Below are 15,978 nucleotides of genomic sequence, written 5' to 3' on the forward strand. Positions count from 1 at the left end.
ATTTGCACAACAGCATGTGAAATGTATTGTCAATCAGTGTTGCTTCCTAAGTGGACAGTTTGATTTCACAGAAGTGGGATTGACTTGGAGTTACATTGTGTTGTTTAAGTGTTCCCTTTATTTTTTGGAGCAGTGTATATTACACTACAATTTCTAAATTTTCAACAAAAATGTACTGGATTGGTTGAAAAGTGATACAATTTACAGTTTGCACTATTTTGACATAGTGTAAGATATACTGAATTGATACTATTTTTCATTTAAAAAAACATTTTTTTTTTTTCAATTGAACCTTTATTGAACTAGGCAAGTCAGTTATGAACAAATTATTATTTACAAAGACTGCCAACAACAGCCAAACCTGGACGACGCTGGGCCCATTGTGCGCCGCCCTATGGGACTCACTATCACGGCCTGTTGTGATACAGCCTAGATTCGAACCAGTGACGCCTCAAGCACATATTTTTTTGTTGGTTTTGCAAGAGTGTTGATTGGTCAGTCATTGGGTTCATTTGTTTTGATTGGTCAGTCATTGGGTTCATTTGTTTTGATTGGTCAGTCATTGGGTTCATTTGTTTTTGCAATAAGTTCAAATCAAATCAAGCTTTATTTATATAAACACATTTCAGAAATTTTGCGTCGCAAAAAAAAATATATATATAAAATTAATATTTACTACACAACATACGAGGATAAAAAAAACTAAAGAATAACAAAACAAAATTAAAGACTAATGATCATTCTAAGGAAAATCCATTGATTAAAATAGTAAGAATAGGATGTAATATCCAACCCAAAATATAAGCTTGTTTTACAACATTGTTAGTAAGCAATATAATTGTGCCGAAAAATTGTCAAATAATTCTGATGACTAAATGTTACATGAAATGTAAATATGTTGAAATATCAAACCGAACACACACCCCTTTTAATATGTATTGACAATAATGCACTAGTATTTTAAACTTTCACTTAAAAAAATAAATAATAATAATTAGACATCGGGCATAGTCCTAATTTAAAAAAATAATAATTAATTAATAATTAATTTAAAAATCTAACTTTTTTGTTTGTTGCTATTTTGGAGGAGCCCAAATCAGAAGTTATAACCTGGTCAAATCAATAACCAATATGTAGAAACAGTTTGTGATATTGAAAAGTTAAACATACAATGTACTATCTACACAAACATGTTCCACAGTAGTAATCATATCATATCATCATTTTAGATCCAAGCCTACCCCCAAGACTTTGAATTACTCCCCTCTGGGCGCAGGTATAGGGCCTCAGCAGGAAAAACAGAACGAGACAATAATTTATGCCAGGTGTGATATCCCTCCTAAATAGCTCGGGTGAATGTTCCCATTGACCCTGTAAGGCCAGCAGGCTAGTCTTTTCTTCTATAAAAAAAAAAGTTTTATTTCTTATTTCTTACTATTATTATTTTTATAGGTGTGTAACTGTTATGAAAGTTGTATTGTCAATCTTGTTTTGTATTTAAACACCACTTTAAATGTGTAAATCTCCCCATAATAAAGTCAGTAAGTAAGTAAGTATATTAATTACGCTGTTGTTTTGACAACTGGCAATACATCTATTAGGGGGGAAATCAGGTTGTATGTGCTGTTGAATCTAACACAACTAAAAAAACACACGGAAGTGGGAGATATATTTTACCTCCCTGGTTAAAGGACAACCTGCAGAAGACAGTCAGCTACATGTTGGAGTGATGCATTTAAATTTAGAGGTCCCCAAAATGAAGAGAAATGCAACACTTATTCGTCATCACTCATATCAATATCAGTTGGAAATAAATTGCACGAAAGGAGGGAGATGAGGTTGCACATCCTGTTAAAACGAACAGCTCAAACACCCCACAGAATCTGGGAATAATGTGTACATCACTGGTTAGAGGACAACCTGCAGAAAACAGCTAGCTACATTTTGAAGTGCTGCATTCTCATTCAAATGGGGCGCCAAGTGTAACAACTGTTTTTCTTGTTAATCACTTTTTTGTTAATCAAATAAATAGTACTCATTACTTCCCCTGATGAGGCCTGGATTCATCCTGAGGCTAATATCTATATCACGTTGAAATCAATAGAACAGGGGGTCAAACGTTTACGATTCTACATTGTGACATCATTAAAATACTCCTACTACAATGTTAAAACATTCTACATTGTGACATCATTAAAATACTCCTACTACAATGTTAATAACATTCTACATTGCGACATTTTATTGATATCATGAAACAACTTCATGTATGTATTTTCAAAAATTTACCAGCATATCTCTTTCCACATTGATCACAGCTATAAGAATTCTCTCCTGTGTGTGTTCTCTGGTGTGATATCAGGATGTTTGGCTAGAACTCTTCCCACAATGATTACAGCTATGAGGTTTCTCTCTTGTGTGTCCGCTGGTGAATAGTCAGATGGCTAGATGAAGTAAAACTTTTCACACATTGACCACAGCTATAAGGTTTCTCTCCTGTGTGAGATCTCCGGTGTATAGTCAGACTGCTAGATGTAACAAATTTCTTCTCACACTGATCACAGCTATAAGGTTTCTCTCCTGTGTGTGTTCTCTGATGTACCTTCAGGCAGCTTGAGTGAGTAAACCTTTTCCCACATTGATCACAGCTAAAAAGTTTCTCTCCAGTGTGAATTCTCTGGTGTAATTGTAATGTATATAATTTTGAAAAACTCTTCCCACAGTCAGAGCAGCTATAAAGTTTCTCTCCAGTGTGAATTCTCTGGTGTGATTGTAATGTATATAATTTTGAGAAACTCTTCCCACAGTTAGTGCAGCTATAAGGTTTCTCCCCTGTGTGTGTTCTCTGGTGTGTTTTTAGGCTGCTTGGAACATTAAAACTCTTTCCACATTGATCACAGCTATAAGGTTTCTCTCCTGTATGGATTCTCTGATGTCTTTTGAGGTCTGCTGAAGAGGTAAACCTCTTCCCACAGTCAGAGCAGCAGTGAGATGTCTCTCCAGTGTGAATTCTCTGGTGTACTTTTAGTGAATCTGATCTTGAGTAACTCTTCCCACAGTCAGAGCAGCGGTGAAGTTTCTTCCCTGTGGGTTTCCGTTGGTGTTTCTTGAGGTGTTCTGATGTGAAGAGACTCTTCTCTGCCTCGTCAGCATCGTGCTGTTGTTGAGGCTCCCCAGAGGATCCACAATAGTCACGTCTCTCTCCTGTGTGAACAACAAAGTCAGACAGATGATTAAAGGGCCACTGTTTATTTTAGCTGAAAGGTGATGCCCCTTGTTATAGTACAACAATTTACATCTGTAATGAATGTTTAAAATAATATGACAGTCGGTTCAACAACAGTAATATTGTCTTATTTTTTCTCTCACTTCAGAAGTAACATTTATGATTCTAGGCTAAAAAACAAGTTATTACAGAAACTCAAAGCAGTGTAGCAGACCACTTTTGGTCATCAATATTGGCCCCTTTCTGTGTTTGCTAAACTTTCAGCACGAGTGCAATGCGCACGCAATTTGGATGCAGAAACTCCTCCCTGAGAATGCAGAAACCTTTAGTTATGGATGTAGTATATCTGCCTATAGCAAAGAAATTGGGGAGATTGGTAATATTCAGAATACATTGTGAAAAAACTACACAGACTTTTAGAGCAAGATCGGGAGTGCTACTCAAGGAAACTCACTTTAACTTCTTGGTGACATGGGGGGCAGTATTGAGTAGCTTGGAAGAATAAGGTGCCCAGAGTAAACTGCCTGCTACTCAGACATAAAAGCTAGAATATGCATATAATTAGTATATTTGGATAGAAAACACTCTGAAGTAACTAAAACCGTTTGAAAGATGTCTGTGAGTATAACAGAACTCATATGGCAGGCAAAAACCTAAGAAAAATCCAACCAGGAAGTGGGAAATCTGAGGCTTGTAGGTTTTCCAACTCAGCCCCTATTGAAGATACAGTGGGATATTGGTCATCTTGCACTTCCTAAGGCTTCCACTAGATGTCAACAGTCTTTAGAACCTTGTTTGAAGCTTTTACTGTGAAGGGGGGCTGAATGAGAGGGGAATGAGTCAGATGTCTGGCAGAGTACCTTGGGCTCATGACGCGCGGTCATGTGAGAGTTACCTCGCGTTCCATTGCTTTTCTACAGATAAAATAATTCTCCCGTTGAAACATTATTGAAGATGGATGTTAAAAACATCCTAAAGATTGATGGATTCTATACATCGTTTGACATGTTTCTACTGTAACGGAACTTTTTGACTTTTTGTCCGATCTTTCGGGTGGATTTGTTTACCAAACGCCCTAACAAAAGGGGTTATTTGGACATAAATTATGAACTTTATCAAACAAATCAAACATTTATTGTGGAACTGGGATTCCTGGGAGTGCATTCTGATGAAGATCATCAAAGGTAAGTGAATATTTATAATGCTATTTCTGACTAATGTTGACTGCACAACATGGCAGATATCTGCTTGGCTGTTTTGGTCTCTGAGCGCCGTACTCAGATTATTGCATGGTATGCTTTTTCCGTAAAGTTTAAAAAAAATCTGACACAGCGGTTGCATTAAGGAGAAGTTTATCTAAAGTTCCATGTATAACAGTTGTATCTTTTATCAATGTTTATTATAAGTATTTCTGCAAAATCACTGGATGTTTTGGAATCAAAACATTACTGCACTGTATGCGCCAATGTAAACTGAGATTTTTGGATATAAATATGCACATTATCGAACAAAACATACATGTATCGTGTAACATTTTTGTGACTCCTATCTTTGGCTGGAAAAATGTTTTTTTGACTTGGCAATATTTCTGTATTTCTGTAAATTGATGTGGCTCTGCAAAATCGTCGCATGTTTTGGAAATACTGAACATAACATGCCAATGTAAAATAAGATTTTTGGATATAAATATGCACAAAACATACACGTATCGTGTAACATGAAGTCCTATGAGTGTCATCTGATGAAGATCATCAAAGGTTAGTGATTCATTGTATCTATATTTCTGCTTTGGCTGTGTTTTTCTGTGACTTGGTGACCTAACATAATCGTTTGTGGTGCTTTCACTGTAAAGCCTTTTTGAAATCACACATTGTGGCTGGATTAACGAGAATTTTATCTTTAAAATGGTGTAAAATACTTGTATGCTTGAGTAATTTTAATTATGAGATTCTTGTTGTTTTGAATTTGGCACCCTGTACTTTCACTGGCCATTGGCTGGGTGGAATACTACCGTTCCACCCAGTTCTCATAGGTTGACAGAAAAAACAGCCTCCATTTACAGGTTGCTTATGAGTGCAGTTCACACTACTTTTGGATTATAATTGTAAGGCTTGTTTGAATCACCTGCTTAATATAACGTTTGTGCCATCGTCTCAAATAAACCGCTTTAGACTTTAAAAAATACTAACTACAACCAGTAAAATGCTCTGTGGCTAGCTTTTCCATCAGCCTGCCAGTGAGCATTTAGCATTCAAGCTAACAAGTGCTGCATCCAAAACAGGTATTTTGCTAGCAATTATCTTATAGACTGTTCAAGCAATAATCAAAACAACAATTGTAAGCATTTTGAGAACCCCAAATAGTGTTTTTGGTTAGAAGTACAGACCTGGTAAATCTAGGCTGTTGAATGGTCCCAGATGGTGAACAGTTTATTTAGTAATAACCTGGTAAATCTAGACTGTTGAATGGTCCCAGATGGTGAACAGTTTATTTAGAAGTAATGACCTGGTAAATCTAGACTGTTGAATGGTCCCAGATGGTGAACAGTTTATTTAGTAATAACCTGGTAAATCTAGACTGTTGAATGGTCCCAGATGGTGAACAGTTTATTTAGTAATAACCTGGTAAATCTAGACTGTTGAATGGTCCCAGATGGTGAACAGTTTATTTAGTAATAACCTGGTAAATCTAGACTGTTGAATGGTCCCAGATGCTGAACAGTTTATTTAGTAATAACCTGGTAAATCTAGACTGTTGAATGGTCCCAGATGGTGAAAAGTTTATTTAGAAGTAATAACCTGGTAAATCTAGAGTGTTGAATGGTCCCAGATGGTGAACAGTTTATTTAGTAATTACCTGGTAAATCTAGACTGTTGAATGGTCCCAGATGGTGAACAGTTTATTTAGTAATAACCTGGTAAATCTAGACGGTTGAATGGTCCCAGATGGTGAACAGTTTATTTAGTAATAACCTGGTAAATCTAGACTGTTGAATGGTCCCAGATGGTGAACAGTTTATTTAGTAATAACCTGGTAAATCTAGACTGTTGAATGGTCCCAGATGGTGAACAGTTTATTTAGTAATAACCTGGTAAATCTAGACTGTTGAACGGTCCCAGATGGTGAACAGTTTATTTAGTAATAACCTGGTAAATCTAGACTGTTGAATGGTCCCAGATGGTGAACAGTTTATTTAGAAGTAATAACCTGGTAAATCTAGACTGTTGAATGGTCCCAGATGGTGAACAGTTTATTTAGAAGTAATAACCTGGTAAATCTAGACTGTTGAATGGTCCCAGATGGTGAACAGTTTATTTAGAAGTAATAACCTGGTAAATCTAGACTGTTGAATGGTCCCAGATGGTGAACAGTTTATTTAGTAATAACCTGGTAAATCTAGGTTGTTGAATGGTCCCAGATGGTGAACAGTTAATTTAGAAGTAATAACCTGGTAAATCTAGACTGTTGAATGGTCCCAGATGGTGAACAGTTTATTTAGTAATAACCTGGTAAATCTAGACTGTTGAATGGTCCCAGATGGTGAACAGTTTATTTAGAAGTAATAGCCTGGTAAATCTAGACTGTTGAATGGTCCCAGATGGTGAACAGTTTATTTAGAAGTAATAACCTGGTAAATCTAGACTGTTGAATGGTCCCAGATGGTGAACAGTTTATTTAGAAGTAATAACCTGGTAAATCTAGACTGTTGTATGGTCCCAGATGGTGAACAGTTTATTTAGAAGTAATAACCTGGTAAATCTAGACTGTTGAATGGTCCCAGATGGTGAACAGTTTATTTAGTAATAACCTGGTAAATCTAGACTGTTGAATGGTCCCAGATGGTGAACAGTTTATTTAGTAATAACCTGGTAAATCTAGACTGTTGAATGGTCCCAGATGGTTAACAGTTTATTTAGAAGTAATAACCTGGTAAATCTAGACTGTTGAATGGTCCCAGATGGTGAACAGTTTATTTAGTAATAACCTGGTAAATCTAGGTTGTTGAATGGTCCCAGATGGTGAACAGTTTATTTAGTAATAACCTGGTAAATCTAGACTGTTGAACGGTCCCAGATGGTGAACAGTTTATTTAGAAGTAATAACCTGGTAAATCTAGACTGTTGAACGGTCCCAGATGGTGAACAGTTTATTTAGTAATAACCTGGTAAATCTAGGTTGTTGAATGGTCCCAGATGGTGAACAGTTTATTTAGTAATATCCTGGTAAATCTAGACTGTTAAATGGTCCCAGATGGTGAACAGTTTATTTAGTAATAACCTGGTAAATCTAGACTGTTGAATGGTCCCAGATGGTGAACAGTTTATTTAGAAGTAATAACCTGGTAAATCTAGACTGTTGAATGGTCCCAGATGGTGAACAGTTTATTTAGTAATAACCTGGTAAATCTAGGTTGTTGAATGGTCCCAGATGGTGAACAGTTTATTTAGTAATATCCTGATAAATCTAGACTGTTGAATGGTCCCAGATGGTGAACAGTTTATTTAGTAATAACCTGGTAAATCTAGACTGTTGAATGGTCCCAGATGGTGAACAGTTTATTTAGTAATAACCTGGTAAATCTAGACTGTTGAATGGTCCCAGATGGTGAACAGTTTATTTAGTAATAACCTGGTAAATCTAGACTGTTGAATGGTCCCAGATGGTGAACAGTTTATTTAGTAATATCCTGATAAATCTAGACTGTTGAACGGTCCCAGATGGTGAACAGTTTATTTAGAAGTAATAACCTGGTAAATCTAGACTGTTGAACGGTCCCAGATGGTGAACAGTTTATTTAGTAATAACCTGGTAAATCTAGGTTGTTGAATGGTCCCAGATGGTGAACAGTTTATTTAGTAATATCCTGGTAAATCTAGACTGTTAAATGGTCCCAGATGGTGAACAGTTTATTTAGTAATAACCTGGTAAATCTAGACTGTTGAATGGTCCCAGATGGTGAACAGTTTATTTAGAAGTAATAACCTGGTAAATCTAGACTGTTGAATGGTCCCAGATGGTGAACAGTTTATTTAGAAGTAATAACCTGGTAAATCTAGACTGTTGTATGGTCCCAGATGGTGAACAGTTTATTTAGAAGTAATAACCTGGTAAATCTAGACTGTTGAATGGTCCCAGATGGTGAACAGTTTATTTAGTAATAACCTGGTAAATCTAGACTGTTGAATGGTCCCAGATGGTGAACAGTTTATTTAGTAATAACCTGGTAAATCTAGACTGTTGAATGGTCCCAGATGGTTAACAGTTTATTTAGAAGTAATAACCTGGTAAATCTAGACTGTTGAATGGTCCCAGATGGTGAACAGTTTATTTAGTAATAACCTGGTAAATCTAGGTTGTTGAATGGTCCCAGATGGTGAACAGTTTATTTAGTAATAACCTGGTAAATCTAGACTGTTGAACGGTCCCAGATGGTGAACAGTTTATTTAGAAGTAATAACCTGGTAAATCTAGACTGTTGAACGGTCCCAGATGGTGAACAGTTTATTTAGTAATAACCTGGTAAATCTAGGTTGTTGAATGGTCCCAGATGGTGAACAGTTTATTTAGTAATATCCTGGTAAATCTAGACTGTTAAATGGTCCCAGATGGTGAACAGTTTATTTAGTAATAACCTGGTAAATCTAGACTGTTGAATGGTCCCAGATGGTGAACAGTTTATTTAGAAGTAATAACCTGGTAAATCTAGACTGTTGAATGGTCCCAGATGGTGAACAGTTTATTTAGTAATAACCTGGTAAATCTAGGTTGTTGAATGGTCCCAGATGGTGAACAGTTTATTTAGTAATATCCTGATAAATCTAGACTGTTGAATGGTCCCAGATGGTGAACAGTTTATTTAGTAATAACCTGGTAAATCTAGACTGTTGAATGGTCCCAGATGGTGAACAGTTTATTTAGTAATAACCTGGTAAATCTAGACTGTTGAATGGTCCCAGATGGTGAACAGTTTATTTAGTAATAACCTGGTAAATCTAGACTGTTGAATGGTCCCAGATGGTGAACAGTTTATTTAGTAATATCCTGATAAATCTAGACTGTTGAACGGTCCCAGATGGTGAACAGTTTATTTAGAAGTAATAACCTGGTAAATCTAGACTGTTGAACGGTCCCAGATGGTGAACAGTTTATTTAGTAATAACCTGGTAAATCTAGGTTGTTGAATGGTCCCAGATGGTGAACAGTTTATTTAGTAATATCCTGGTAAATCTAGACTGTTAAATGGTCCCAGATGGTGAACAGTTTATTTAGTAATAACCTGGTAAATCTAGACTGTTGAATGGTCCCAGATGGTGAACAGTTTATTTAGAAGTAATAACCTGGTAAATCTAGACTGTTGAATGGTCCCAGATGGTGAACAGTTTATTTAGTAATAACCTGGTAAATCTAGGTTGTTGAATGGTCCCAGATGGTGAACAGTTTATTTAGTAATATCCTGATAAATCTAGACTGTTGAATGGTCCCAGATGGTGAACAGTTTATTTAGTAATAACCTGGTAAATCTAGACTGTTGAATGGTCCCAGATGGTGAACAGTTTATTTAGTAATAACCTGGTAAATCTAGACTGTTGAATGGTCCCAGATGGTGAACAGTTTATTTAGTAATAACCTGGTAAATCTAGACTGTTGAATGGTCCCAGATGGTGAACAGTTTATTTAGTAATATCCTGATAAATCTAGACTGTTGAATGGTCCCAGATGGTGAACAGTTTATTTAGTAATAACCTGGTAAATCTAGACTGTTGAATGGTCCCAGATGGTGAACAGTTTATTTAGTAATAACCTGGTAAATCTAGACTGTTGAATGGTCCCAGATGGTGAACAGTTTATTTAGTAATAACCTGGTAAATCTAGACTGTTGAATGGTCCCAGATGGTGAACAGTTTATTTAGTAATAACCTGGTAAATCTAGACTGTTGAATGGTCCCAGTTGGTGCTCCTGTAAATGCATAAGAGCATCTGCTAAATGACAAAAAAAAGAATAAAACCAAAATACATTGATATGAATAACTGGTTAAATATATACTGTATGCCCACCAGAGCTGTTGCCAGAGAATCTAATGTTAATTTCTCTACCATAAGCCGCTTCCAACGTCGTTTTAGCGAATTTGGTAGAATTTCCAACAGGCTTCACAACCACAGACCCAGGACCTCCACATTCGTTTGAGACCAGCCACCCAGACAACTGATGAAACTGAACTTTTTCTGTCTGTAATAAAGACATTTTGTGGGGGGGAAACGTATTCTGATTGGCTGCACGCCCAGTCAAGAGAAATCATAGATTATGGCCTAATGAATTTATTTCAATTGACTGATTTTTTTTATATGAACTGTAGCTCAGTAAAATCGGTGAAATTCTTGCAAGTTACCTTTATATTTTTGTTCAGTATTTAAGTGTCCCGAATGTATTTTTACTATGTTACGTCTAGTCTGTGAGACCAGGCTGTAAACCGAGGTAGTTGTGATCAATATGATGAACCCGTTTTCACAACATTTAAGAACCCGGTGATAGAAAACAGTGTGAATGTAATAATGACAATGGACTTAGGAGTAATTTAGCGAACTGGTAGTGTTTTCATTTGACTTAGAAAGAGTAGGACCAATAAGGACAATGGACTGACTCAGGAGTAATTTAGCGAACTGGTAGCGTTTTCATTTGACTTAGAAAGAGTAGGACCAATAAGGACAATGGACTGACTCAGGAGTAATTTAGCGAACTGGTAGCGTTTTCATTTGACTTAGAAAGAGTAGGACCAATAAGGACAATGGACTGACTCAGGAGTAATTTAGCGAACTGGTAGCGTTTTCATTTGACTTAGAAAGAGTAGGACCACATCAATGTCAATTGATTGTTGCAATATACCTGAGAACACAGCGTTTAAGTCAGTCAGTACTCTCAAGTCAGACTGAGACATTCACTTGACGTCCGGGCAATCCATTCTTCTTTCCATCAATAAATGCAAAAGGACAGCTGAAAGATGCTCTCTACCCTAAACTTTATTTATTGTTTGGAGAGACGGGGTTCCATCCTCCCAGGTAGATGGGCTGGTGTAGGATCCTTTAGGGTTAAAGTAGTGGGCTGGGATGGTGTAGGATCCTATAGGGTTAAAGTAGTGGGATGGGATGGTGTAGGATCCTATAGGGTTAAAGTAGTGGGATGGTGTAGGATCCTTTAGGGTTAAAGTAGTGGGATGGTGTTGGATCTTTTAGGGTTAAAGTAGTGGGATGGGATGGTGTAGGATCCTATAGGGTTAAAGTAGCGGGATGGTGTAGGATCCTTTAGGGCCAAAGTAGTGGGATGGTGTAGGATCCTTTAGGGTTAAAGTAGTGGGATGGTGTAGGATCCTATAGGGCCAAAGTAGTGGGATGGTGTAGGATCCTTTAGGGTTAAAGTAGTGGGATGGTGTAGGATCCTTTAGGGTTAAAGTAGTGGGATGGTGTAGGATCCTTTAGGGTTAAAGTAGTGGGATGGTGTAGGATCCTTTAGGGTTAAAGTAGTGGGATGGTGTAGGATCCTTTAGGGTTAAAGTAGCGGGATGGTGTTGGATCCTTTAGGGTTAAAGTAGTGGGATGGGATGGTGTAGGATCCTATAGGGTTAAAGTAGTGGGATGGTGTAGGATCCTTTAGGGCCAAAGTAGTGGGATGGTGTAGGATCCTTTAGGGTTAAAGTAGTGGGATGGTGTAGGATCCTTTAGGGTTAAAGTAGTGGGATGGTGTAGGATCCTTTAGGGTTAAAGTAGTGGGATGGTGTAGGATCCTTTAGGGTTAAAGTAGTGGGATGGTGTAGGATCCTTTAGGGTTAAAGTAATGGGCTGGGATGGTGTAGGATCCTTTAGGGTTAAAGTAGTGGGATGGCGTAGGATCCTTTAGGGTTAAAGTAGTGGGATGGGATGGTGTAGGATCCTTTAGGGTTAAAGTAGTGGGATGGTGTAGGATCCTATAGGGTTAAAGTAGTGGGATGGGATGGTGTAGGATCCTTTAGGGTTAAAGTAGTGGGCTGGTGTAGGATCCTTTAGGGTTAAAGTAGTGGGATGGTGTAGGATCCTATAGGGCCAAAGTAGTGGGATGGTGTAGGATAATTTATGGTTAAAGTAGTGGGATGGTGTAGGATCCTTTAGGGTTAAAGTAGTGGGATGGTGTAGGATCCTTTAGGGTTAAAGTAGTGGGATGGTGTAGGATCCTATAGGGTTAAAGTAGTGGGATGGGATGGTGTAGGATCCTATAGGGTTAAAGTAGTGGGATGGTGTAGGATCCTTTAGGGCCAAAGTAGTGGGATGGTGTAGGATCCTTTAGGGTTAAAGTAGTGGGATGGTGTAGGATCCTTTAGGGTTAAAGTAGTGGGATGGTGTAGGATCCTTTAGGGTTAAAGTAGTGGGATGGTGTAGGATCCTTTAGGGTTAAAGTAGTGGGATGGTGTAGGATCCTTTAGGGCCAAAGTAGTGGGATGGTGTAGGATCCTTTAGGGTTAAAGTAGTGGGATGGTGTAGGATCCTTTAGGGTTAAAGTAGTGGGATGGGATGGTGTAGGATCCTTTAGGGTTAAAGTAGTGGGATGGTGTAGGATCCTTTAGGGTTAAAGTAGTGGGATGGGATGGTGTAGGATCCTTTAGGGTTAAAGTAGTGGGATGGTGTAGGATCCTATAGGGTTAAAGTAGTGGGATGGTGTAGGATCCTTTAGGGTTAAAGTAGTGGGATGGGATGGTGTAGGATCCTATAGGGTTAAAGTAGCAGGATGGTGTAGGATCCTTTAGGGTTAAAGTAGTGGGATGGTGTAGGATCCTTTAGGGTTAAAGTAGTGGGATGGTGTAGGATCCTTTAGGGTTAAAGTAGTGGGATGGTGTAGGATCCTTTAGGGTTAAAGTAGTGGGATGGTGTAGGATCCTTTAGGGTTAAAGTAGTGGGATGGGATGGTGTAGGATCCTTTAGGGTTAAAGTAGTGGGATGGTGTTGGATCCTTTAGGGTTAAAGTAGTGGGATGGTGTAGGATCCTATAGGGTTAAAGTAGTGGGATGGTGTAGGATCCTATAGGGTTAAAGTAGTGGGATGGTGTAGGATCCTATAGGGCCAAAGTAGTGGTATGGGTTGGTGTAGGATCCTATAGGGTTAAAGTAGTGGGATGGGTTGGCTTCCAAGTGGTGCAGCGGTCTAAGACACTGCATCTCAGTGATAGAGGTGTCCCTACAGACCCTGGGTCGATTCCAGGCTGTATCACAACCAGCCGTGATCGAGAGTACCATAGGGCGACGCACAATTGGCCCAAAATCATCCGGGTGTGGCCGTCGTTGTAAATAATAACTTGTTCTTAACTGACTTGTTAAATAAAGGTTACATAAATCATACATAAATAAAAATGTTAATTTATTGGGATTGGGTGATGGGTTTTGGGGGATGGTGGTGCAATTTAACATTTTCTCCCTTCCCCCCTTTTCAGTTGTCAAATTGTGCAAATTGTCCCTTCCCCCCGAAAGGCAGCAATACAACGTCGTTGTGACGTTACACTACTCCCTCCTTTCAAAGAGTGCGTCCTCCTTGCGGCTCTACGTCTTACAGGAACGCGCTCACTGGCCAAGCACACGCACTGTCGTGGATGCGAGGTCCGATCACTTCTGACACCAAAGACCAAGACCTTGGCCCTGATTGTAACAACAACAAAAAATGGCCGATTTGATAGTGGGAGTGACTCCTTTACCGTGTGACTTTGCCCTTTAGTTCAACAACTGCATTGTGCTTCTGTTTTAAGACAGTATGTTACTTACTGGGGTTAATCAGATCCTCCTCCTCTTCTTCTTCTTCCAATATACCAGTTATCTCTCCCTCCTCTCCAAAATCTGAATCCTCCTCTTTCTCGTCTTCTTCTTTCACTGCAACATCCTCATCCTCTACTTTTGTTACTGTAACATCCTCCTCTTCCTCTTCTTCTTTCACAACAACGTTCAGCCACAGACCCTCTTTCTCCGTCCAGCAGACCTCCTCTTCTTTATCAGGAGGAGAGTAGCTCAGTGAACTCATGGTCGGGGATGTTAGCTAACAGTTAGCTATCTAGGCTAGTGAACTTAACCAGACAGCTACGTTCGCTGACTAATAACAACAATGTAAATATGAAATTAAATGGGATAACTAGCTAGACGACAGAAGTGAGTTTAAAACACAGTGGATAATATACATGAACGAGTCTAAAGAGCTTCAATGTTTCAGCTAGCAAGCTACCGAGGTGGCTGACCATTATCATTTAACTATAAAAGAACATGGCTGACTCATTGGCTTGTCACTAGTTACTACAGCCACAAAGTCAACATTGGCTATCGTAAAAACAATATATGAAAACAAATATTACATTTTTTTGTCTTCATTTAAGGTTGGGCATTATGTTAGCTTTAAAAATCTGATTTTAATAAGAGAAGTTGAGAATTAGGCGAGGTTTAGCCATAATTATTACTTTGTGACTGTGGTAACTAGTGACGACCGACTTGCTGTTGTTGTTTAAAGAAGAGTCCAGTTCACCTCACGTCACATTCTGGCAGACTGGCCTGAAAGACTCACCGCGCCCTCTGCTGACTGGAGGGGGAGACGCAGTTGAGGGAATGTTTTATTTTATTTTCTGACTACAAGTTAAAACAATTTCAACGATTGGTTTTATTTCATTTTCATTTCTCACTCTCTGACCCCCTCTCTCTCTTTCTGTCTTTGACCTTTTCTCTCCCTCTCTCTTTGACCATCTCAATTTAAATTTAAGGGGCTTTATTGGCATGCGAAACATATTGCCAAAGCAAGTGAAGTAGATAATAAACAAAAGTGAAATAAACAATTACAAATGAACATCAAACATTACACTCACAGAAGTTCCAAAAGAATAAAGACATTTCAAATGTCATATTATGTATATATTCAGTGTTGTAATGATAGTTAAAGTGCAAAAGGGAAAATAAATAAACATAAACAGGTTGTATTTACAATGGTGTTTGTTCTTCACTGGTTGTCCTGTTCTTGTGGCAACAGGTCACACATCTTGCTGCTGTGATGTCACACTGGTATTTCACCCAGTAGATATGCAAGTTTTTCAAAATTGGATTTGTTTTCAAATTCTTTGTGGGTCTGTGTAATCTGATGGAAATATGTGTCTCTAATATGGTCATACATTTGGCAGGAGGTTAGGAAGTGCAGCTCAGTTTCCACCTCATTTTTTGAGCAGTGTGCACATAGCCTATCTTCTCTTGAGAGCCATGTCTGCCTTCGGCGGCCTTTCTTGATAGCAAGGCTATGCTCACTGAGTCTGTACAAGATTTCCTTAAGTTTGGGTCAGTCACAGTGGTCAGGTATTCTGCCTCTGTGTACTCTCTGTGTAGGGCCAAATAGCATTCTAGTTTTCTCAGTTTTTTGTTAATTTTTTCCAATATGTCAAGTAATTATCTTTTTGTTTTCTCATGATTTGGTTGGGTCTAATTGTGCTGCTGTCCTGGGGCTCTGTGGGGTGTGTTTGTGTTTGTGAACAGAGCCCCAGGACCAGCTTGCTTAGGGGGCTCTTCTCCAGGTTCATATCTCTGTAGGTGATGGCTTCGTTATGGAAGGTTTGGGAATCGCTTCCTTTTAGGTGGTTGTAGAATTTAACGGCTCTTTTCTAGATTTTGATCATTTAGTAATCCTGCTCCGATTTGTCACCCAGAGTGTCCTAGAGATAAAATAGAGACAAAATACAATTATTAAAATAAATAAATAAATAAAATAAAATAAAAATA

General features: G+C 38.3%; 1 protein-coding gene across 2 annotated transcripts; it reads right to left on the reverse strand.

The window, feature by feature from the left end:
• Positions 1-296: 296 nt before the first annotated feature.
• Positions 297-14,490, reverse strand: LOC139394687 (zinc finger protein 180-like). 2 transcript variants are annotated; one of them, XR_011629843.1, is made up of 3 exons: positions 14,002-14,490; positions 2,203-3,204; positions 297-2,156 (listed from the first exon to the last, which is right to left on the reverse strand). XR_011629843.1 is itself a non-coding variant. In XM_071142779.1 (2 exons), the coding sequence occupies exons 1-2, from the start codon at positions 14,252-14,254 to the stop codon at positions 2,399-2,401; spliced, it is 1,059 nt and encodes a 352-aa protein (XP_070998880.1). In that variant the 5' UTR covers positions 14,255-14,482; the 3' UTR covers positions 297-2,398. The 2 variants fall into 2 exon arrangements, 1 of the variants encoding a protein (XP_070998880.1); XM_071142779.1 differs by having other exon boundaries at positions 297-3,204; positions 14,002-14,482.
• Between the last annotated feature and the right edge of the window lie 1,488 nt (positions 14,491-15,978).

The sequence above is a fragment of the Oncorhynchus clarkii genome, unplaced genomic scaffold (assembly GCF_045791955.1).
Source record: "Oncorhynchus clarkii lewisi isolate Uvic-CL-2024 unplaced genomic scaffold, UVic_Ocla_1.0 unplaced_contig_449_pilon_pilon, whole genome shotgun sequence".
Lineage (NCBI taxonomy): Eukaryota > Metazoa > Chordata > Actinopteri > Salmoniformes > Salmonidae > Oncorhynchus > Oncorhynchus clarkii.